The 24423-nt window shown below is 35.8% G+C and overlaps 1 protein-coding gene and 1 pseudogene across 2 annotated transcripts in view; both read right to left on the reverse strand.

Moving 5' to 3' along the window:
- Ercc6l2 (ERCC excision repair 6 like 2) overlaps positions 1-24423 on the reverse strand; it is an 82381-nt gene that overhangs the window by 40874 nt on the left and 17084 nt on the right. For both annotated transcript variants that reach the window (XM_090329490.1, XM_090329491.1), the window contains exons 6-13: positions 24126-24333; positions 20819-20959; positions 19386-19499; positions 17279-17398; positions 13269-13340; positions 12303-12448; positions 7456-7551; positions 1989-2088 (exon numbers count right to left, since the gene is read on the reverse strand). In XM_090329490.1, coding sequence (XP_090185616.1) covers positions 1989-2088; positions 7456-7551; positions 12303-12448; positions 13269-13340; positions 17279-17398; positions 19386-19499; positions 20819-20959; positions 24126-24333 — 997 coding nt within the window. The remainder of the gene's footprint in view (positions 1-1988; positions 2089-7455; positions 7552-12302; positions 12449-13268; positions 13341-17278; positions 17399-19385; positions 19500-20818; positions 20960-24125; positions 24334-24423) is intronic.
- LOC150064867 (ankyrin repeat domain-containing protein 13C pseudogene) lies at positions 6020-6905 on the reverse strand (annotated as a pseudogene).

Genomic DNA, 24423 nt, shown 5'->3' on the forward strand with positions numbered 1-24423 from the left:
TTATTGCTTCTTTTTATTGTTGTAGCATTGTTGCTGATAATTTTTCTTTTATCTTTTCCCGAAAGACCTGGGGAAGATTTGGGAGGCTGGAGTGTAGCTCTCTACATACCTATCATTCAAATTCCAAACTGTCTTTAAATTACATTTAATGCCTTTTCCTTATATGATTGCCAACTTATCTTCATAGGTGTCATGTAAAGTTCTGAAAACTTAAATTACCTTGTCTCATGATAAGCTTTGTTATTATATACTATTATATAGTGTATTGTTAGACAACAAGTAATTTTATTTCATTAAGTGATTTAAAATGAATAGGTACAATGTTATAATAGGTTGAGAAAATGACATGATTGAAGAAAGTCTTCCTTATAACAAGTTTAAGAGAATAGTCTAAAGAATTAATATTCTAGTTTTCTCAATTGTGGTAAAATAAGATAGAAAAATAATTTTAAAAAATTTCAAGAAGCTATGTGATACCAAAGAACAAAATATAACCCGCTTCTTTTTTCTGTTTTTGGTCAGTCATGGGGCCTGGATGCAGTCAATGGGCTCTTTAACTCAAGGCTATCACTCTACTACTTTGAGCCACAGTTACCACTTCCCTTTTTCTGGTGGTTAACTGGAGAGAAGAGTGTTATGGACTTTCCTACCCAGACTGGCATTGAATCTCAATCTTCAGATCTGTCTGAGTAACTAAGACTACAGGCATGGCATGAGCCACCAGTGCTGGGCTGAGCTGTTTCTTTTTCTTTTTTCTTTTGGCCAGTCCTGGGGCTTGAACTCAGGACCTGAGCACTGTCCTTGGGCTTTTCTTAAGGCTAGAGTTCTATCACTTGAGGCACAGCACCACTTCCGCTTTTTCTATATATGTGGCACCGAGGAATTGAACCTAGGTCTTCATACATGCAAGGCAAGCATTCTACTACTAGGACAAACTCCCGGCCCCTGAACTGTTTCTTACAGAGCTAAGTGGTTGAGGAAAAACCAAAAACTGCTGTGTATAATTCTAATTTTAGAATGAAAAAAATAGCATAAATTTAAGATTGGATCATTCTTAGGTTAACTACCACCATATGTGACAGATGTTTGCTCTTAAGTAAATGCCAACCAAATATATTGGGAGCAATTCAAATTTGAGATCTACAATTAAACTTGAACCTCAGTCCAGATCTTCTTAAGAGAGGACTTATAAATGAAATAAGTGTTGTTTACTTAGAGGTATGAATGGAAAAGTAATTGATATCCCAAGCTTACTAATGAGTTAATGCAATTTTAGATGCATGTGAAAAACACCAAGCACAATACTTGGTATGCTTGAGTTCTAGTCGTATAATTTTATTTACTAGGGTGTTTCTGTGGTTTCATTTGCATTATATACAGTATCACTCTAAGCCACTGCTCTCCAATCTTCTTCTTGTCGTGGTGCATAAAGAATGGTAATATATGAACATGAACCTCGAGCAAATGAAGGAGGTTACTTAAGGCTAGACGCTGGTGTACACATTCTTACTGCTGGAGAGCTGTGGGATTGGTATCAACAGTGCACCTGTAACCCATTTGTGGCATACCACTAGGTCTTGGCCCACAGTTTGGGAGGTGTGACCTCACTACTGAAATTGTCATCTATGGACAAGTAGTCCTGGGACTCCTGGGAGCTAGTTAAAAATGCAGAATGTTGGGCTCCACCCCAGACCTACTAAATCAGAATCTGTATTTTAACAAGATCCCTAGGTAATTCATATCCATACTATAGTACAAAAGTACTGTTCAAAGAAACTCTGAGTACTAAAACTCAGCATGTGTAAGAATGAATCTCTTTCACAGAATATGAAACTACATAGAATAAAAATATACTTGAGTATATTTCATAATCTTATCAAATTCGGCATTATAGATAAAATTTAAAACTTTTTACATAAATTTCTTCTTGATTTTTGACACTAAACACATGTTTACATCTCGATTTGAGAAAGGGGAAACATAGTTACCTGCTTGTATACCTGTCGTAAATACATGATCTCCTCCACAGTTCCCAAGGAAATCAGCCGAAGCACTTTTACATCTCTGCATTGTCCAATCCTATATGCTCTTAAAAAGATTTAAAAGCAGAAGTCAAGTAATGTAACTTTTGGTTCAAGAGACTGGTCTTTTATGTAAAATTATGAACATTTTAATTAAGTTTATGTTTAGGTATGCTACGTTATTTAACAATAATATATGGTTACAATGTTTACATATTATATATGTGTACACATATAAAGATATTCATGTATTTATTTTGGTCAGTCATAGGGTTTGAATGCAGTGATAAGATACTCAAGAGACTATTATAGGAAAAATATAGATAACACTTTTCATTTCTGTTATTTTATTTTTTTGTTAGTTGTGGAGCTTAAACTCTGGGCATGGGCACTGTCCCTGAGCTCTTCAGCTCAAAGCTAACACTACCTCTTGAGCCACAGCACCACTTCCAGTTTTCTGGTGGTTAATTGGAGATAGTCTCACAGATTTTGGTGCCCGGGCTGGCTTTGAACTGTGATCCTCCGATTTCAGCCTACTGAGTAGCTAGGATTACAGGAACGAACCACTGACACTGTTATGTTTTTTAACAGAAACACCTTACAGTGTCCAAAAACTTTTAGTGATCCTTATGAATAGATTAGTCCCAAGTGATTTAATTTCCATTAAACTCCAAATGTAAACTAAAACAGTTACAAACTGCAGCTTCTTCTTCTTTTTTTTTTTTTTTTTTTTTTTGCCAGTCCTGGGCTTGAGCTCGGGGCCTGAGCACTGTCCTTGGACTTTCTCAAGGCTAGAGCTCTACCACTTGAGCCTCAGCACCACTTCTGGCTTTTTTGTATGTATGTGGTACCAAGGAATCGAACCCGGGTCTTCGTGCATGCTAGGCAAGCACTTTAACCACTAGGCCAAACTCCCGGCCTCAGACTGCAGCTTCTAGTGGTTGCTTGGAAATGAAAGAATGGGGAGTAGCAAAAGGAATGCATTACAAAAGGGTGCAAGAAAAGTTTAGATATATTTGTTATCTTGACTACTGTGGTTTCACAGGTGAACACAATGTCAAAACTTACTAACTGTGCATGTTAAATATGTATAGTTTATCACATGTCAATGATACCTTTATAAGTTTTGTAAAACAAATATTTCCCACTCCCCAAAAATATTACAGAAAAACAGTTAACCAACTGGGAAAGTTCAGGGGTGTGCATATTATAGAGTCCAAATCAAAGTCTGATGGAATTACTGTTATGCAGGTGTTCTGATACAGGCCCTAATACTAATACAACTCTAACCTGTCTCATCACAGTGACTAATACTGGCTCCCTGCAGCTTTTCATATGGAGATTTTATTGGATGATAAGCATGAGGTCATCTGTTCTTAAATGCCTGTTATAGTTGCTAAGGTGCTTATTGCCAACATGCTTAAAAATGTTACAATTTGGGGGAAATCTGTTTTTTAACTTATGAGATTGCTTGGCATTCCCTCTGCCTCTTCCCTTTTCCTTCTCACAGAAGTGGAACTTTTACTAGAGGGCATGTTGAATCATGTAAATCTTACATTCTAAGAAGGTAGTTAAGTTCTTGTGACTGCCCAAACAGGGGTAACACACTGAATTCTCCCTTTCCTCCTGAGGCCTGGAGAAGGAGAAAAGGACTCAGTCTCTTTTTCTCCTGTAACATACTTAGACCCTAAGGAAAATCAGAAAATGCACAAGAAAAAAGCCTGTGTGTGTGTGTGTGTGTGTGTGTGTGTACTTAAATTCTATTAAGAGTATTTATCCTTTAAGTTTTGCAAACATCTTTTATACTTGTTACTTTGTACCTATGTTTCATTAGTTTCTTAGTCCATAAAACATGAACTTGTGATGGACCTCTCACTATTACAGACAAGTATGAAAGGACTATTATGCGATATGCATTTACCTTCCCTGCCATAGTATAGGGGGAAGGAGAGACAGGGAAGAGGAATCCACTGGGTTTTGAAGGAATCCTAAGATGCATAAAATAATACATGCTGTTAGCTTATGTGAAAAAAAGAACAAAATCACATCAAATATTTTATGTCAAAAATGAAGGAAAAAGGGCAGGGAGTTTGGCCTAGTGGTAGAGTGCTTGCCTAGCATGCACAAAGACCCGGGTTCAATTCCTTGGTACCACATACATAGAAAAAAAGCTGGAAGTGGTGCTGAGGCTCAAGTGGTAGAGTTCTAGCCTTGAGAAAATCCAAGGACAGTGCTCAGGCCCTGAGCTCAAGCCCAGGACTGGAGAAAAAAAAAAATGAAGGAAAAAGAGAGCATTCGTTTCTCTATTGTTTTTACCTATTTTCTTTGACAGCTGTTAGTACAGAAGAGCTGGTTAAAATGACAAACTCTGTAGATTGTATGGATTTAGATCCAAATGTGGCCAGTAACATGCTAGGAACTTGAACAAGTTAATAAGAATATGTGTCTCCTTCCTTGCTCACATATAAAACGGGTATAACATTTTATCATACCCATTGTTACAGTGTCCAACACAATGATATTGTATTAAATAAGAACAACAGTTTCTGGCTCACAATAAACATAATGTAGATAATGTTCCTTTGTACTTGTTTTTCTAAATGTATGTGTATAAAATTATACATAAAATGTTTGGTTGAGTAAATATGCTTGTATAGATATTTGGTTTACCCCCCCAGGGTACTTTTCAAAATGATCTTTCTTATTTCAATGATGCAAAATTTATATTGTTATTTTAATAATGTGGTATTTATCTTAATACAACTTCTGTTTTATTTACTTGCTTGATATTCTAGTTTTCTAAGTTATGTTCTTTTACTTATTACTTTTTCTTTTTTTTTCTTTTTGCCGGTCATGAACTCTGGGCCTGGGCCCTGCCCCTGAGCTCTTCAGCTCAAGGTGGTAGCTCTACCACTGAGCCACAGAGACACTTTCAGTTTTCTGGTGGTTAATTGGAGATAAGAGTCTCACAGGCTTGGATTTTAGTACCCATGCTGGCACTAAAAATCTCAGCCGCCTGAGTAGCTAGAATTATAGGTGTGATCCACTAGTCTTTTCTAAGAAATTGATTAAACTTTAAATTAGCATCAGAACTTTAAAAATGATTCATAGTGATTGCTAAATAAATAATTTTTATCTTTTTCTTCTTTTTCTGCCAAAATACAGATAACAATTGTTTTAAGTGTATTAATATTGTCCAATAATATTGACTATATTCAGAGTGTGAAGCCATCATGCCTATGTATCCAATAAATGGCTATCAAAGTACTGTTAACTGCTTTACATACACAAGTCTTAGGGTCATTAAAGTCAAACAACTATACTTATATTAAGTATATTTTTTTTAAAAAAACAAAATGGTACATAAGAAACTTGCTGAAGTTCTTATTTGAGGCCCATTTCTTTATACCATATTACTTAATGTGTCAGTTCAATAACTTAATATGTCAATTCAATTCCCTTTACTAAAAACATTTGTCCTTTGTACTTGCATTCACTTCTGGGAGTCTCAGTATTCCTTGCTCTTAGTCGAATTCCATCGTTTTCAATGTTAGTTAAAGGTCAGAAAAATGGTTGTAGTCTTCCCTACAGTCATCAGGTATCGTAAACATAAAAGCCATCAAATTCATCATATCAAAACTCCTGAAAAGTCGCAGTGATTGTGGGAAATACAGGTATATCTAATTTGACAGGAAAGTCTGAAAGAAGCTTCATTTGAGCAAATTCTCTAGGCTTATTAAAAGTGTTTGGAGGGGGCCGGGAGTTTGGCCTTGGGCAGGGAGTTTGGCCTAGTGGTAGAGTGCTTGCCTAGCATGCACAAAGGCCCGGGTTCGATTCCTGGGTACCACATACATACAAAAGAAAAAGCCAGAATGGTGCTGAGGCTCAAGTGGTAGAGCTCTAGCCTTGAGAAAGTCCAAGGACAGTGTTCTGCCCCTGAGCTCAAGCCCAGGACTGGCAAAAAAAAAAAAAAAAGTGTTTGGGGGGAGCTATTACTTCTAGAATATGCAGTAACAATTCAATTCCGGAAATTCCTGGCTCATGGCTATTATGGCTTTAAATGTTTTCTTACATTCTTTGTACACTAGTTTTCTTCCCAGATGAAGAGCTTTTCCATTTTCATCAAATATATGCTCTTCCCATGTACAACCTTGATTGTATATTTTACATGCACCAGAAGGCAGAATTTGAGGGGAAAAAAAACACCCAACTATGAAAATCCTAGTGAAATTCTAGATAAGTCACCTAACTCTTCCAAAGCCTTCAATAACCAAGGTCATTGTTCTTCAGTACTTTCCCTAGATTGCTGTTTTAATTTTCCTTAAAAGAGCTATAATCATCTGTTTGTCTCCATAGCTGCTGGCTTCTGCCAGAGGGCTCTATCCCTCAGTATTTTTCACCTTTATTGGAACATTGTGAGCCCAAAGTGAATGGGCATATTTTTTTTTCCTTAACATCACAGCAAGATGTAAAGTAGTGTCTCCATGATTATCTTTCTGTATCATATGATGATGGGAAGAGAGTCTCTTCACAACCCTCTTGAAAATATACACTCATGCATCAGACAGGGTGTTGGGCAATCACATCATTGGGATTGGTGCTGGAAATCAGATATGGGTGCTTAAAAGGTAGTTCTCATGGAGTTGTGCAACAACATGGTAGGTCTACAAGGGAGTTGGAGAAGGCTGGTGCTGCCTTCAGCTGCAACTGCTGGCAATAATTACTGAAGATTTTATGACAGGCCTTGCCACCCTTGTTAACCTTGCCTGCTCTGGTAAAGGTGCTGGCAAGGGGAGTCACTGCTTCCTCACCACTGCAGCAGGTCTCCCGCTTCCTAGTTGGTTTGTGTTCCCTGCACAGTAGGATGTCGAACCATCCTTGCATTCTAGGAATAAATCCTACTTTTTGTATTACCTGTTTCAGCTTTATTCCTCAATTTGGCTTGATTATATTTTATTAAGCATTTTGCATCAATATAGGGGAAATTCATAGAACGAATGAAAAAGTGCTTTTTCTACTTCTATTATTAAACTTTGATAAAGCAACACTTATTAAAGACAATCTGTAAAAATTTAGTGTGAAGGGAATTTGCTTCCACATATACTTTATAAGCTTCCTCAGTACATTTTTTTACTCTCACATCCTGCAGTTACTGATCTCATGCTTGGAATGTCTTTGTTTTTTTTCTGCAGATTTTGGACTGTCCTCTATCTTTATTTTTATAACTTTATATTCTTTCTACTTGTATTCTTTCTTTCATATTACTGGGATTTACAAATGAATAGAAAACAAATGGCTATTATCAGCCTGGCATTTAAGTTCAAAAGTTTTCACAAGGTTCTCCCTTCTAGTCAGTCCTACTAAGAACAATCATAAAAGACCAGGAGTATTTTTAGACTGAAAGAACTTGCAAGTTACTTTAAATTTATTATACCTGTCAATGGCTTGAAGATCATTGGCTGGATTCCAAGTTGGATCAAATAATATGACAACATTGGCACCAACAAAATTGAGGCCTAGTCCACCAGCCCTAGAGGGCGAAATAGAAAGAGCACACATTAAAATAGCATTAATTATCACCAGGTATGCTGTTGCACACCTGTAATTCTAGTACTTGGGAAGTGAGGATAAGAGAATCTCAGCTTCCAAGATTCCAGGTTTGCTTGGCCTCCACAGTAAGATTTTTGTCTCAAAAACAATGCTGGACACCAGTGGCTCACATCTACAATCTTAAGTAATGTGGGAGACTAAGTCTGAGAAGATCATATATCCAGGCTAGCCTAGAAAAAAATATTCCAGGTGATTCCATCTGAATGGAAGAAGCTGGGAATGGTGGTATGCACCTGTTTTCAAATTTATAATATGAAGTATAAAATATGTGAATCATGGTCCAGGCAAGGGTGTAGAAAAGAAACAAGACCCTGTCTCAAAAACAGTCACTGTGAAAAGGGGCTGGAATGAAAGTTCAGTAGTAGAGAGTCTGCCTAATAAGAACTGGGCCCTGAATTCAAACCTTAGTATTGTCAAAACTCAAAAACAAACAACCAAAACAGCATTAACTACTGAGCTATAATTCAACTATGTAGGTTTTCCTGAGCTAAAAACAACATAATATTGTCAATACCATAAAAGCAAGAAATTAAAAAAGATAAGCCTAAGTTATATATATATATGGTATATCATTCTTAATCTACTCTAGGAAAATCCCTAAGAGTATTGATCATCTGAGTGCCAATGGTTGTGCTGGTTTCTTACAATTTTTGGATACTCAAATACTATATATAACTTCTTAACATAAGTTTTTTTTTAAAGCTGTTAGTATATTTTAGGTAAAGTAATAAATAAATATATATCAATCCAGACTAGATGCATGTCTATTAATCAGACTAAATGCATACATATTATCTTTTATATAATAAATAGTAACTGTGATCTGTCCAAGTCTTGAAATTTCAAGTCTATAATACCTGTATTTCATAATTATTATATAACAATAAAATTATCTATTTAAAAAAAAAAGAAATGCTAAATTGATGCTGTGGCTTAAGTGGAAGGGTGGTAGCCTTGAGCTGAAGAGCTCAGGGACAGCACTGAGACCCAGAGTTCAAGCTCCATAACCAACAAAAAAAAGAAATGCTAATCTAATCTAAAATAATTTTTTTCTTTCTTTTCCCAAATCATTTTTCTCATCCTGTCTCTCAAGCCTTTCTCTGAGGTTTTTACATTGCCAGACTTTTTTAGCTGCCAAAACTGTATCACAAAAGTCAACTCACACTTACATAATGCTTTTACTCTAAATGTAAACTACCGAAAGAAAAATGATAGTAATCGTTTCTCCTATACTCTAAATGGAAAGAAGTTAACATTTTTTGTATACCAGGAACTACACAGGATATTTTTGTAAATATGGGTTCATCCATTGTTAGGATAGCTATAGATCTTCATTGTACAGTTAAGACAACAAGGTCTCGCAAGTGGTCACTGTCTGTATTAAAATCTAAGCATTTAAGCATCTGATTTTAAATTCAGTACACAATAGAAATTGGAATTTGTACTTTAGAAAATAACTTTGTAGAGATGAAACTATAGTTATAGAAACATGAAGTTAAGGAAAGAAAGTGAATTAGGAAGTTGGTTTTGTAAAGAACAACAAAAAAATAAAAACCAAATCCCATATCAAGGATAATTTAGAGTAAGTATATGGGGTTTAGACACCAAACAAGTGTTAAGTTAAAGGTAGGTACATCTACCTAATAAACCTTGATGGCAAAGACATGTATGAACTTGTTGCAGATACTCTATATGAACCACAGAGAAGGTCTCGGTGAGTTGAGGTAGCAATCTTCTAATGTATTCTGAAATTACAAATGAAGTCTAAGTGAATTAAAGCAGAGGTAAAGCTTGCATCAGCAAAGAAAGATCCTTATACCTCATTTCTGGAGTAATTTTTTTAATAATACTACTCCTCACAAGCCCACTTTCTAACCTGTTGTTCTGTTCATATAGGGCTAATGACAAAGAATTACCACTTAAACAGTAAGACTGAAAAAGAATTAGCATGAGAATGCTAAAGCTTGATGAGTTAACATGCAAAAGAGAACACAGAAAACAGAAGAAAAGGAAAGCATTGTAAGGAGACAATAAGAGCATTTTCTCAATTCGAAAAAGAATATAAGGCTTCAGACTGTGCCTGGCAAACCAGATGAACAAAGACCCACACTAAGACTCAAATATCATTGTGAAATTTTACCAGAATACAGATGAAGAAAAACTCTGAAGAGTTCCCAAAGCAAAATGAAAGTCAGATTGGTATCAGACATCTATTTAGCAATACTAAACACAAAAAGACAATGCTGTAATGCCTTCAAAGATTTGAGAGGAAATTGTTTTCAATCTGGAATTCTATAGCTTGTCAGAGTATGAATTCAATGAGGAGGTATCCTAAGGGATATTTTCTGTATTCAAGGATACAGAAAGTTTACTTTCTATACATCCTAGCTTACAAGGTTACTTGAAATTTTCTGGGAAAACAATGAGGACAAACCAAGAGTGCAGAAGCCATAAGATTCAAATAAAAGATCCAATAGAGACAAGTCTTTACTAACCGTACATTCTCATGTCAAGGAAACAAGTCCTCTAGATTGAGACCATAGGATCACAGGATCTTAGAGGAAGGTCATCAAAACATGGAGAACTCAAAAGTAGAGAAAATGTAAGAATATAAACTCAAGCTGGGCATGGTTGCTCATGCCTGTAATCCTAGCTACTCAGGAGGCTGAGATCTGGTTCAAATCCAGCTCAGGCACTAAAGATCATGAGACTCTTATCTCCAATTAACCACTAGAAAACTGGGAGTGGCACTGTGGCTCAAGGGGTTGGGCAGTACCCTTGAGCTGAAGACTTCAGGGACAGTGCCCAGGTCCAGAGTCCAAGCCCCACGACTGACCAAAAAAAAAAAAAGAATATAAACTCAGGACCTGGGCATTATCATTGGGTTTACTCAAGTCTAGCACTTTACTACTTGATTCATACCACAACTTTCAGCTTTTTCAATGTATGTGATATCAAGGAGTGGAACCCAGGTCTTCGTGCATGCTAGGCAAGCACCGTACCACTAGGCACACCTAGCCCCATTATTTTTTTATTTTAAATGAACTTATATCCTGACTTTTCTTTTTTTGTAATGCCAGTGCTAGGGCTTGAACTCAACCTGGGTGCTACCCCTTAGCATTTTTGCTCGAGGCTAGGATTCTACAACTGGAGCCATAGTTCTACTTCTGACTTTTGGTAGTTGGAGATGAATCTCTCGGATTTGTCTGTCCCATCTAGCTTTCTGAGTAGATGAGATTATACGCATGTGCCACCAACACTCTACTCTCGTTTAATTCTTACTCTGTGCATTTTACATATGATTGTTTTCTTTTCCTTTTCAAAGCCAGGGTCTTACTATGTTGGCAGTGTGGCCTGGAATACCTTATGTAACTCAGACTGACTTTGAATTCACAATCCTCCTGTTTCCACTATCCAAGTAAATACATTTGTTTTTGTTTTTATACTTTTTGTCAGTTGTGGGGCTTGAACTCAAGGCCTGGGCACCTTTTCACTCAAGACTAGTACTATAACACTTAGAACCACAGTGCGATGTCCAGTTTTCTGGTGATTAATCGGGGGTAAGAGCCTCGCGGCCCTTCCTGCCTGGGATGGCTTTGAACCATAATCTTCATCTCTCAGCCTCCTGAGTAGTGGGGATTATAGGTCACGAGTCACTTGTGTCCCAGCTAATATATTTACTTTTTTAAGCCCCTTGAAATTATTTTTGAAAGACTGTGGGAGTAAATCTATCTTTACTATATGGCTTTCAAAATTATGGATTACTTATCCCCACCACCAAAAAGGAAATCTTCTCACCCAGATATTTATATTGATTTAAATCTCTCTCTAAAGTGTGTGATTTCTTGTGAACAGAGATTCATAGACAGGAATTAGAATAATCTATTTATGGTCACCTAACTGGGTAGAGATGGGGCAAGCTTTAGTACTCCCTGAGTGAGCTCAGCCTGCTGCTACAAGAATTTTCACTCATCCAATGAGTAAGACGCCTGAGTGATGCAGTATACTCATGCTGAATTGAAATCCTTTTGTAGAACTGTTTAAGAGATAATTTTAAAAATACAAGATTTCATAGAATTAAAACAGACTTTAGGGTCAGAAAATTCTTTAAAAAGAAGAAAAAAGAAGTCCTGAAGTTCTAAACACAGGACATGAGTCAAAACACAACCACAGAAAATTTCTTCCTTTTTCTCTCTTCTTCTTTTTTTTTTTTTTTTTTTTTGCCATTCCTGGGACTTGAATTCAGGGCCTTGGGCTTTCTCAAGGTTAGAACTCTACATGAGCCACAGCACTACTTCCGGCTTTTTCTATGTATGTGGTACCAAGGAATTGAATCCAGGTTTTCATGCATGCTAGGCAAGCACTCTTACTACCAGGCCAAACTCCTGGCCTCACACAGAAAATTTCTAGGAAGCAAAGTTTATTTTTTAAATTATTATATTGAAAAAACCTTCATAAGCTAAATTCAGTGATGATAAAGAATATCAGAAAAAAATTATGCAAAAAATCAAATCCATTATTATTTTTAGAAACATGTATACTTTCTTAATGTTATATAAAATAAAACAACACATATTTTTCCATTGAAAATGAATCTAGCAGTAGTTTTTTTAATTACCTTAAATCTAAAAGAACAGATAAAAGTCAAGCTCTCAAGTTTTATTTTCTTACATGGTAGAGACAAGACAAATGTTGATGTCATGTGTACTGTTAAACTCTTTCACGACCTTGAGTCTTTCTTCTGACTTTGTACTTCCATCAAGTCGCCTGTAGTCAAGCCCAGAGGCCTCACAGTACTGCTGCAACACATCAAGCAGCTGGAGAAAGACAGGAAAAAGAAAACATGCATTTTGTGTTAAGAGGACTCATTCTACTACAGAGGTTAGACTTATTAAGCATTGACTATTGGAGATTAGATTTAGTCAGCATTGGTTGTGTTTACAACTGGGTGTGTGTGTGTGTGTGTGTATATGCGCTCGTGAGCGAGCACACATGAGCACACATGCACATGCCTGTACTAGGGCTTGAACTGAGGACCTGGACTTTATCCTTCAGCTTTTACACTCAAGCATGGCATTCTACCACTTGAGCCACACCTCCACTTATGGCTTTTTGTTGGTTAACTGGAGAGCAGAGATGCAAGGCCTTTCTTGTTTGTGCTGGATATGAACCTCAAGTTTTAGATCTCAGACTCCTGAGAATCTAGAATTACAAGTGTGGACCACCATTGTCTGGATCATAATTTTTTAAAAAGTTATTATAATATATATGCATATATATATATATTAAAGAGGAATTGAACCCAGAGCCTCATGCATGCTAGGCAAGCACTCTACCACTAAGTCATATTTTCTGCTTCCACAATTTATTTTTTTATCATTTCAAAAGCAATAAATATTTGGGGGTCTAGGAGTGCAGTTAAGTGGCAGACTGCTTATAGTATAGGCAAGGTCCTTTGTTTAATTCCCAACACACAAAACTGAAATGAAAATAAATATTTCTTTCACTTCTTTCCATGATTGTGAAATGGGATTTTTAATATTTGTCAATCTTATTTTTTAAAAAATCAATCATTCATTTTTTTTAGATGGGGAACTAGGGCTGGCAAAGTGAAAATATACTTAGGATGGAACTCACCTTGGTGGAGAAGGAGAAGAGAAGAACTTTATCTCTGTTTTTTCTGAAATGACTTAAAAGCTGCTGAAGAACCTGGGAATGAATTGAAAAACATTAGCGAACCAGCTCCATAAAGAATACACTTGATAAATGGAACCATTATCAGAGAATTTCTTAAAACTTATTTTTAATGCAATGCTAGTTCACTTATTTTTTCTAAGATTGAGGAATAAAGCATTAGATAGTACATTATATGTTATTAATCAATAAGGAGGTAAAGTACTGAAAGACATATTTCATCTCATCTGGCTTTAATAACAAGGACGCATTTTAATTTTATGGGTTGCACTTAAATAGATAAAATTATAGAGCAGCATACCTTTTAGAAAGTATTCCAATTGTCACTAGCTACATGTCATGAAATCTAGAGACTATATATCTTACCATTTATTTTCTTAAGAATAGTCAGTGAAATATACACCTATTCTCATTTTCTACCCATTGCTTCTCTATTTATAGTAAGCTCCAACTTCCAGAATGAATTTTGACCTCAAAATGCCAATAACCTGCTCCACGGCTTTGGGGTTTTTTTTGTTGTTATTGTTTTGTTTTGTTTTTCTGAAAGTCCAAGGCCATGTACACCCAAGAAATACTGTTATTTTTAAACAGGCATTCCCACATCTGGCAATGAGCTCTCAAATGCCATGGAAAAGCAATCCACAGAGGGAACAGAGAAATGATATCCAGTATGACATCTTTAGTAGTTATACAAAGTGGTTACCATTCAACAAATCAGTTTATACATTTAATGTATCTTGATTGATGCATTCTCCTTTTAACTTTCATCATTCTCCAATACACTTATTTTAGTTATTTATTTATTTATTTGGCACTGGGGTAAACTTAGGGCCTCATGTTCACTTGGCTGCTTGCTTGGTTGGCACTCTACCACTTGAGCCACACTTCTATACTGGTTTTCTCCTGGTTATTTTGGAGACAGTCTTAAGGTCTTTTCTACTCAGAGTTTACCTCAAATAGAGATCCTCTGGGGTCTCAACCTCCTGAATAGTTAGAATTACAGGCCTGAGCCACCAGTGTCTGAAGACATCATTTTTTTTTTTTATTTTTATTTTGCCAGTCCCGGGCTTGGGCTCAGGGCCTGAGCACTGTCCTTGGACTTTCTCAAGGCTAGCACTCTACCACTTGAGCCTCAGCACCACTTCCGGCTTTTTTCTATGTATGTGGTACCAAGGAATTGAACCCGGGTCCTCGTGCATGCTAGGCAAGCATTCTACCACTAGGCCAAACTCCCGGCCCCAACATCATGTTTTTTTAATTGACAGCTTTTGCTTTGTTTTGTAGAACTGAGTGGAAAGTGCATTTCTGTTTTCACTCTACACTTTCCTCATACTTTCTCCTGTTAATGTCATTATAATATAAACATTAAAAAGGTAAAACCTATTATTTGTGTGTATATTAATAACAATTTTTCTTCCTTCTAACAATTGAATAAAGATTAAAATCTCCTCATTATCTTAATTGGACACTATTATTTCTAGATATTTGATTAAAAGTTTGTTTTAAAATACATTCTTAAATAGATATATAAAAATATAAAGGAAGAATTCCTGAACTATTTCATTTTAAGAGGTAAATTTGGGGAAAAGTCGCAAAGAATAAAATTTAAATGAAGAGTAGTTGGTAAGGCAATTTTCAAAGGAAGCCATGATTTCCAGAAACATTCAATTGGTTTAACTGAGGAGATAAGTGCTCAGTTCTAAAGTAATTAAGATTTTCACAGTTTAAAAACTTTAATTCAATGCAAATCAAAACAACTTTGAGATTCTACCTCACTCCATTTAGAATGGCCATTATCAAGAAATCTAATAACAACAGATGTTGGCAGGGATGTGGCCAGGAAGGCTCACTACTATACTGTTGATGGGAGTGTAAATTCATTCAACCACTCTGCAAAGCAGTATGGTGATTCCTCAAAAGACTAAACATAGAGCTCCACTATGATCTAGCAATCCCCCTCCTTGGCATTTACCCAAATGTCCAGAAACAAGGGCATACTAAACTTACTAGCACAATAATGTTAATTGCAGCATTATTTACCTTAGCTAAGATATGGAACCAACCCAGATGCCCCTCAGTAGATGAAAGGATCAAGAAGATGTGGTACTTATATACAATGGAATTCTAGGCTGCCATCAGAAAGAATGACATAGCACCATTCATAAGGAAATGGAAAGACTTGGAAAACATATTAAGTGAAGCAAGCCAGACTCAAAGGAGCATAGGTTCCATGGCTTCCCTCATTTGTAATATTTAGTACACATCTAGGATTCTCCTAGCAGAGGATCATAATACCTCAAAAGCTATGTACACAATGGTCATACAGGATGAGACTAAATGAAATGAACTCTGAGTAATAGAAACAAAAGGTTTATATTTATGATTGTTATTCTTAATGTACTATGTGCAGCTCTTTTCTCTCTTTTTCCACTTATGGTTAATCTAATGTGGTTACTTTATCTGACTTTGTTACCTGGTATATCATATATACATTTATTTGTTTATTTGAAATAGGGAAGGCAGAAAACAAGATGATTGGGAGGGGGTGGGGGAAGGGAAAGGGAGACTAAACATAAGAAGGTGTATCAAGGTTCAAGAAATAATGTAACTGTAACCTCTCTATACCTTATCCTGACAATAAAATACAATTAAAAAAAACTTTAATTCGGTAAAATGGATAAAACAGATTTATTGTTATTAGGAAATATTAGGTTTGAATTATTTGTGTGGTAACATATTACATGAAATTCTCACTAATATAAACCTGTTTATTTAAAATATTTAAATGTTTAATGTAATAATCCTGAAGAGCTACATTTTTTTTTTTGGTCAGTTATGGGCTTGAATTATGGGGCCTGGGCTCTGTCATTGAACTCTGTAGCTCAAGGCTATCCCCTACCCCTGGGCCTGGGCACTGTCCCTGAAATCTTCACCTCAAGGCTACCCACCACCCTATCCACTGAGCCACAGCACTTAGTGGTTTTCTGGTGGTTAATTGGAGATAAGAGTCTCACAGTCTTTCCCAGGCTGAGTTTGAACTGTGATCCTCAGATCTAAGCCTCCTGAGTAACTAGGATTACAGGCATGAGCTACCACGCTTGGCTCTGAAGAACTACAATTCTATGTTGTGTTTTATTTCATTGAATTTAAAGGTCCCAAACAATTAAACTCTGGTGAGCTTATCTAGATTAACTGCTAAAAATATTTCCAGAAAAAACAAAACCTGACTATTTTGAATTACTTCCTTTTTATTCCTTTAGGAAAAAAAAATTACCTTTTCCTTAAGTGTAACAGAAAGTTGAGGAGAGTTCTATAAAAAGCATGAATTAATAAATGAAGGTACTTGATAGTTATGAAAGGGTTAAGTAAACTTGTTTTTGTTACAAGGAGGCTAAAGGCTGTCAGCATATCCTGCTGCTGTCAAGACAATGCCCAGAGGCCTGGATCATGGTTGGAGAACTTAGACTTGCTTTTCACATTCCTCCTTGAGTAATAGGTTACCAAGAGTAGCATGACTATATAGGACCATTCCTCTACAAAACAAATGTTCCCTTGCAAACTTATAACTGAAGTCAGTAAGCAAAAATAATAGGCAGCAAATGAATAGACATGAAGGCCTAGCTCCAAATGAACTCTTAAAGAAGTTCCTTTCTCTAATTCTGCCTCATCCTCCTGTTTAACATTAACACATTTTAGTAGGAGAGCCATGATACATGTGATAACAGCACACATTTTAAGAAGGTGTAAGTCTAGTATATTAGTAAGGGGAGTTTGTTTACTACAACTGCTACAGAGAAGCTACCTGTGTACACAGTGAACAAAGAAACTATTTCAGCTATTTAGAGCCACAATCTCCTCTGAGATAGGTACTTTTCTGAGCACCTGGTAAAATTTGTATTCCTGATGTACCATTGGATAATTTTTCTGTGTCAGCTTGAAAGAAGAGCATGTACCTTCATTTTTCCACTGTATTTAGGGTCAGAAAGTGTTTCAAAGGCCGCACTTTTGCTTTTCTGCACAAAATCTGGGAACCTGGAAAACACCTGATCACATATCCTTTTGATAAGAGTTTCCTTGAAGAAAAGGTAAAAACAAAAGAGATTTTAAACTTCCATAAACTGAAGTCATTCACAAGATAAAATTCTATTCACAGGAATATTTATTTACTTTGAAGATTTTGCCTTAAGTCAGGTAAATAATTCAGAAAACCTTAATGTGTATTTTAAAAATATGTAACTTTGATGAATTGTTAATGATATGGCTACTAATTTTTATCATTACTTTATTTTTAAGATTTCTAAAACAAAGAGGCAAATACTCCCTGAAGAGTAAATAACACTAATCAAGAGTAAATAACAGTAATCAGAGTAATAAATTCTTAATTTCAAAATTGTATTTAAGTAGCATTACTGTAATACAAAAGGAAAATACAATATCATTACATAAAAGTCAAGATTTTTTAGTTATGCCATGCTCCAGAAGATACAATTGAAATAACCAAAATAAATGATTATCTTTAAGCCTAAAATTGGAAATTACTGATTTTTGCAAGTTTGGGAAACAGCCCTAATAATTACCATAGAGACTATTCTCCTCTTTACCTAATAGACTTGCTAAACATAATTTGTTACATTATTAGTTGAACAGGATATCTTCATAATTACAACAAAGGATACCAGGAAAACAAAAATATAAACATTATTAGAGGCAGGGCCAAGAGTTTAGCCTAGTGGTAGAGTGCTTGCCAAGCATCCACGAAGACCTGGGTTCGATTCCTCGGTACCATATACATAGAAAAAAGCCAGCAGTGGTGTTGAGGCTCAAGTGGTAGAGCTCTAGCCTTGAGAAAGTCCAAGGACAGTGCTCAGGTCCTAAGCTCAAGCCCAGGATTGGTTAAAAAAAAAAAGTGCCAGAGCTGGGAATATGGCTTAGTGGTAGAGTGCTTGCCTACCATGCATGAAGCCCTGGGTTCAATTCCTCAGCACTACATAAACAGGAAAAACCGGAGGTGGGGCTATGGCTCAAATGGTAGAGCACTAGCCTTGAGCACAGAGAAGCTCAGGGACAGAGCCCAGTCCCTGAGTTCAAAACCCAGGACTAGGGGGGAAAAAAGTACCGTATGTGCATTGCATATTCTCTCTGATATGAGGAAATTGTATCTAAAATACACCTGGATATCATATAGGATTCTAGATACTCACACACAGTGAGACCAAAAGAAGATACTCTTACATGAGAAATACAGAGGCACAATACCTAAATCCCTCATTATATTTATATAAAATAATCTAGATAGCAAAATGAACTCCAGGATACGGAAACAAGAGACCACTCTTTTCTTTTTTCTTTCCCTAGTCCTGGGGCTTGAACTCAAGGCCTGGGCACTGTCATTGGACACTTTATGCTCAAGGCTAGCACTCTGCCACTTGAGCCACAGCACTTCTGGCTGTTTCTGTGTATGTGGTACCAAGAAATTAAACCCAGGACTTTGGGCATGCTATGCTCCTGGCCCTCTCCTTTCTTCTTTTTCTTTTTCATCTTTTTTAGTTTATAATCTTTATTTTTGGATGAGTCTGTCTTTTTTTCTTATGTATAATGTATTCAGAAGGGTTGGGGAGGGTACAGAACTCGGGTGAAAAGGTACACTGATGAAAGTGAACTATACAATTTGTGGGTGGAGATGAGAGTGAGGGACTAGGAGAGAGTGATCACATGTACTTGTAAGCCTTCTATACATCACCTCTACATTAATAATTATGTAAATTAATTAAAGAATTTATATACCACAAAAACTGTCATATTCTTAATACCTAAATTTTACTTTTTTTAACAGTTTTATTTTACTTTAGTGCTAGGACTTGCATATGCAAGGCATGTTTTTTCCAGTGATGTACATCCCATAGCCACCTAAATTTTAAAATGAACAAGTCAGTTTCCCTCTAAATTTCATATAAAAGAACTTAGGGATACTAGGTAAGACACTGTATTCTAAAGATCAGTGTCAATAATAAATATGTAACATCATAACATCACAAGGAAATGTAAAAGGCCAATACAAACCTGATGCTTGGAGGTACTACCAGCTTGCAGCAGTGCAACATGGTTGGCTACCTTCTGCAGGACTGTAAGGTAACTGAGATACAAGGTTTTCACTGTTTCACCACGAGAATTGGTCTGTAACCACAACACATGACATAAAATCAGAAAGGGATAGCATGTATGTATAACTACTTCTATCATAATATATATACAGCTAACAATAATTTTTATTTTCTAGTTACTATTAACACAACGACTTCTAAAACAATAATGGCCAACAATTAATTCAAACTATTCAAGGACCACTAATGTGTAATCATTTCTGGAGAAACACAATGCAATGACATTAAAAGAGGGCAGAAGGTCTTCCTAGAACTTATCTTCATGGTAGAATGACAGAATTGTTGCTATGAGTGCTAGTGAAAAAAACTGAGGCAGCAGAATACTATTCAGACCCAAAAATTCATGTTTACAGGTTTTTTAGTACACTGGGCTGTCATAAAATGAGAAGAGGTTTAAAAAAAAATAGCTTAACAGCTGGAGGACTCATTCATGTGCTAGAGGAAAAGGGTGGAACCTCCCAGGAAAACAACTGAAGCAGAATAAATGTCAAATTAAATAAATGCATACTAGGATTGCTGTGTGTACACAGCTGTATCTGTGACATGACAGAAAAAAGTGAAAAAAGGGCAAGAAGTACTGACAAAAAGTAGAAAAATACAAATGAATCTGCTCAAGGCTGGTGTTTTATCACTTGAGCCTCACCTCTACCTCTGTCTTTTAAATGGTTTTAACTGGAGATAAGGGTCTCCCCAATTTGTCTGCTGGAGTTGGGTTGGAACCATGATCTTTAGATCTTTAGATGTTAGCTAAGATTTGAGTCAACAATGACTGGTTGAATTTTTGTTTCTAAGAAAGCTTTTTTCATTCCACTAATGCATGATTTCTATTAAACTGACACTGTATTTGATATCAGAATTTAAAATATTTAAGCCTAAAATCAAATAGTAAGTTATTTTGATAGTAAAAGATAATGATTAATTTCCTCACTAGACCTAGATATTTCTGAAAGAGAGGATATTAAATTGCAGTTTCATTTATAAAGTAACTTCTTGAAAATATATCTATCTGAATAGTACAGTTTATATGTGGGCACTATTTGATAGTGTAGGAAAGTCCATTAGGCTCTTATCTTTAGTTGACCACTAATTAGTTATTCGTAGCACTGTGGCTCAAAGTGGTCCAATGGTAGTAACTCTGAGCAAAAATGCTCAAAGTCAGTGCTCTAGCCCTGAGTTCAGATCTTATAACCAACAACAACAACAAACCCCTTTAGTTTCTAGAATTAAAGAAGTGTCTGAGAAAAGGTTCACTTATTGTGTGCTACTTGGTGACAATAAAACAGATTGCAGTATAAGGAAAAGCAAAGCAGTAAGGGCACATATACTACTTGCCTTATAGCAACAGTATCGTCTTCTTCGGCCACTGTTGCAGGTACAGGGCTGAGAGGACTGAAGTATCAAAGTCACATCCTCTGTTTCTAACACTGTCTGATAGACAGCTTTCTGGAAATCTGTCAAAGAACAATAAACCATCTGACAAGAAAAAAATGTAAAATGAAGATTAGTAATTTTTTGCAGTAATATCATAAAGTACAATGGATTTAATAATTGTAATACTGAAAATTGCTCACAAGCTAATTTCCCCTCTGGTGCATCATTACAACAATTTCTCACAATTTCCTTCCCTGCTCATCTTACACTACATGATGAATATTATAAGTGCATTTTTAACCTCAGAGTTTTTGGTTTTAATTAAAAGGAAATAGAAAGAAACATGTGAATTACTTATGTTATTTTCTCAGAATACTCCAGGTTTTCTCAAAGGGTCTCTATCAGTCTATTAAATTCTTAAAAAGTTTAGAACAAAGGAAAAATCTTGATCAGAGAAAATGAATCTTAGAACCACTGTATAAATACCTCCTGAAAATATCTGGAAAACTCAGAAAAATTTTAAAACTCCATATTACTGAAAAGTTATTTTTATTTGACATCTTGCTATGAAGTTCTAAGGCTTTATATAAGAAAAGAATTAAGAAAATATACGTAAAAGTAACACAAGTTGTTCTTTTGTGCCCAAATTCAAGACAAGAAGAAACTATGATAAAACCATGTCACTACATTATAAAGAGGATCATTTGACTATAGTTTTAATACAACTGGAAATTAGTAAAATTTTCCTACCTGTATCCCTAGTCATAGACTAAATACAGCATAATAGGACACTGAAGAATGGAACAAGACAGAAAAGTTATCTACTTAAAAAAATGTATAGATATATTACCAAAATACTATTATTGTAAGTAATGCAAATGTATTTTAGCAGATATAAGATGCTAGTTTTTTTAAGTCTATAAAATATTAAGCAAAATGACAACCCCACACCTTGAATAAAATTATATATATAATAACAAGGAAAATGCAGAAGGTAAAAGTCAATTATTACAACTTAGGGACTATTTTGAGCTGTTTACACAGTAACATTTCTTAAACCTTTTTATTTATCATGCACTTAAGAGCAACAATGTGAGATAGGCTTATTTTTATGTATCAAATGAAAAAAAAATTCATGTTTTTGCGAATTCAGCAAGTTTTTACAAACTGCTCCAAATCATAAAACTTAAGTGGGAGAATCATTATTCAAGCCTATAGTTTTTCATTTTTAAATCTCTAAGTACAATTTTCTCTTCATGTATTTATAATTTTAGTGTTCCAAATAAATAAATAATATACATGCATTTAAAAAAATAGTTCATAAGGTATCTCAATACAATCTTCACTTTAAATATCAAATAAATAATATATCAAGTTCCCCAGCTGCCTATCAGTATCATACTTTTAAATCTACCCTTTCAAAGTAATAATCTATAGAATATCCTATGATAAGAGGACATTTGTTATGGCTTAAATAGGAAATATCTGCCATAAAACCTAGATCCCTAACAGGTGGTTTTAGAAACCATCAGAGGAGGCCCCACTAGAGGAAGTAGGTCACTGGGGGCAAGTCACTGAGGTATTTTGTCCCTAGGCCTGTCCTGTCTCCTTCTTTCTGCTTCCTTTCCTTCAGGAGGCAAATAAGTTTCTGTGCCACAGGCTTTCTCAGCCACCATGTTCTGCCTCAGAAATATGGAGCCAAGAGACAATGATCCCAAATAAAGCCTTCCTTCAAGTAGTTCTCTCAGGTGGTTTTTTGTTGTTATGGTTGATTTTTGGTTCTTTTTTGGGTCAGTTGTAGGGCTTGAACTCTGGGTCTGGGTGCTATTCCTGAGCTCTTCAGCTCAAAACTGCCACCCTACCCCTTGAGCCACAGTACCACTTCCTCAGGTATTTTATCACAGAAGAAAATTTACTAATATAGTATTTGATATGATTCCCCTTATTTCTAAGACTATTGACTAGGAATCCTTACTCTATTTTCTCAGCTATAAGACTGAAAAACTATGAAATAAAAAAATCTTGGCCAGGCACAATGTCTCACGCCTGTAATCCTATTCAGAAAGCTGAATCTGAGGATCGTGATTCAAAGTCAGCCTGGCACTTTTTTTTAAAAGTCCATGAAACGCTTATCTCTAATTAACTAGTAGAAAACTAGAAGTGGCACTGTGGCTCAAGGGTGCCTTGAGCTGAAGAGCTCAGGGACAGTGCCCAGGCCCAGAATTCAAGCCTCACAATTGACCAAAAAGAAAATATTCTTAAAAGTCAGTTCAGACTTTCTTAAAATAACTAATAATGTAAATTTGCTATAAATTCAAAAAAACTAATTCATATAGCTGCAATTTACATTAAAAAATCTTAAAAGCTTCTTAACCACTTTAGGCATATAACTAGAATGAAGGCAATGAAGAATATACTAGATGGTAGATAGCAAATAGTATAGCAGTGTTGTATGTGAACAGAAAACTGATTAGAGAAACTGCTTTCTTAAGGAAATTATATAAAAATACTGAGAAGAAACTAGTTTTAATGTACAATTAATTTCCAGCCAAAAGCCATATGTTAAAGGCTTAGTCCGGCAGGGAGTTTGCCCTAGCGGTAGAGTGCTTGCCTAGCATTCACGAAGACCTGGGTTCGATTCCTCGGTACCACGTGCATAGAAAAAAAAAGCCAGAAGTGGTAATGAGGCTAAAGTAGTAGAGCTCTAGCCTTGAGAAAGCTCAAGGACAGTGCTCAGGCCCCAAATCTAAGGTCCAGGACAGGCAGAAAAAAAAAAAAAGGCTTAGATACCAGTGTTAGGCATCAGTGGGAAATGAACTTTTAGGATCTGGGGTTTAGTGGAAGAAAGTTAGGTCACTAGGCATGTGCCCTTGAAGGAGTTACTGTGTCTGCTTTTTGCCTTCCCAGCACTATGAGGTAAGAGTTTTCTTTCACTATGCACTCGCTGCCACTATGTTGTCCACTTTCCAAAGCAATAGGGGTGAGTTATAGCTACAAGCCATAATAAATCCTTCTTCCTTTTAAGCTGACATAACTATAGTATTTGTCACCATATACACTAGCAATAACCCTGTTAGCTATCAGATTAGCAAGGAAAACTTAGGTTTCCTGAAATTTGCCATATGACATTTCTCCCTTTCCAAGAATAAAGAAAAAAATTATATCATAAAATACCACAGGAGATAAGACTTCCTCTTTAAAAAGGGCAAAATTTTAGCACAAAAATAAAAAATGAGATAAAATTAATACACATAAATGTAACCCTTACTCTGTCTTCCTTCTTGGGCAACTGATCCTTGATAAGAGTCTTAGTACGCCTAAGAAACCAGCCAGACATCCTCTTCGCAAGCCTTTGCATGGCTTTTCGGCCAGTAGCTAATTCTCTTTTTGTCGCTGTATGTCTCTGACCATGTTCTACTGGGTCAGAAAATTGTTTTTTGAAGTAGATCCTGGTTCCAAGAAGTCCTGGCACAGCCCTTTAAAAAAGTAATAAGAAAAATTTTATAACCTTATTATTTAACAAGGCAAACACTTCTTTTTGTTTCTAAGAAATATCTCCCTTCACT

The sequence above is a fragment of the Megascapheus bottae genome, chromosome 3, assembly GCF_031878675.1.
Source record: "Megascapheus bottae isolate mThoBot1 chromosome 3, mThoBot2.hap1, whole genome shotgun sequence".
Classification (NCBI taxonomy): Eukaryota; Metazoa; Chordata; class Mammalia; order Rodentia; family Geomyidae; genus Megascapheus; species Megascapheus bottae.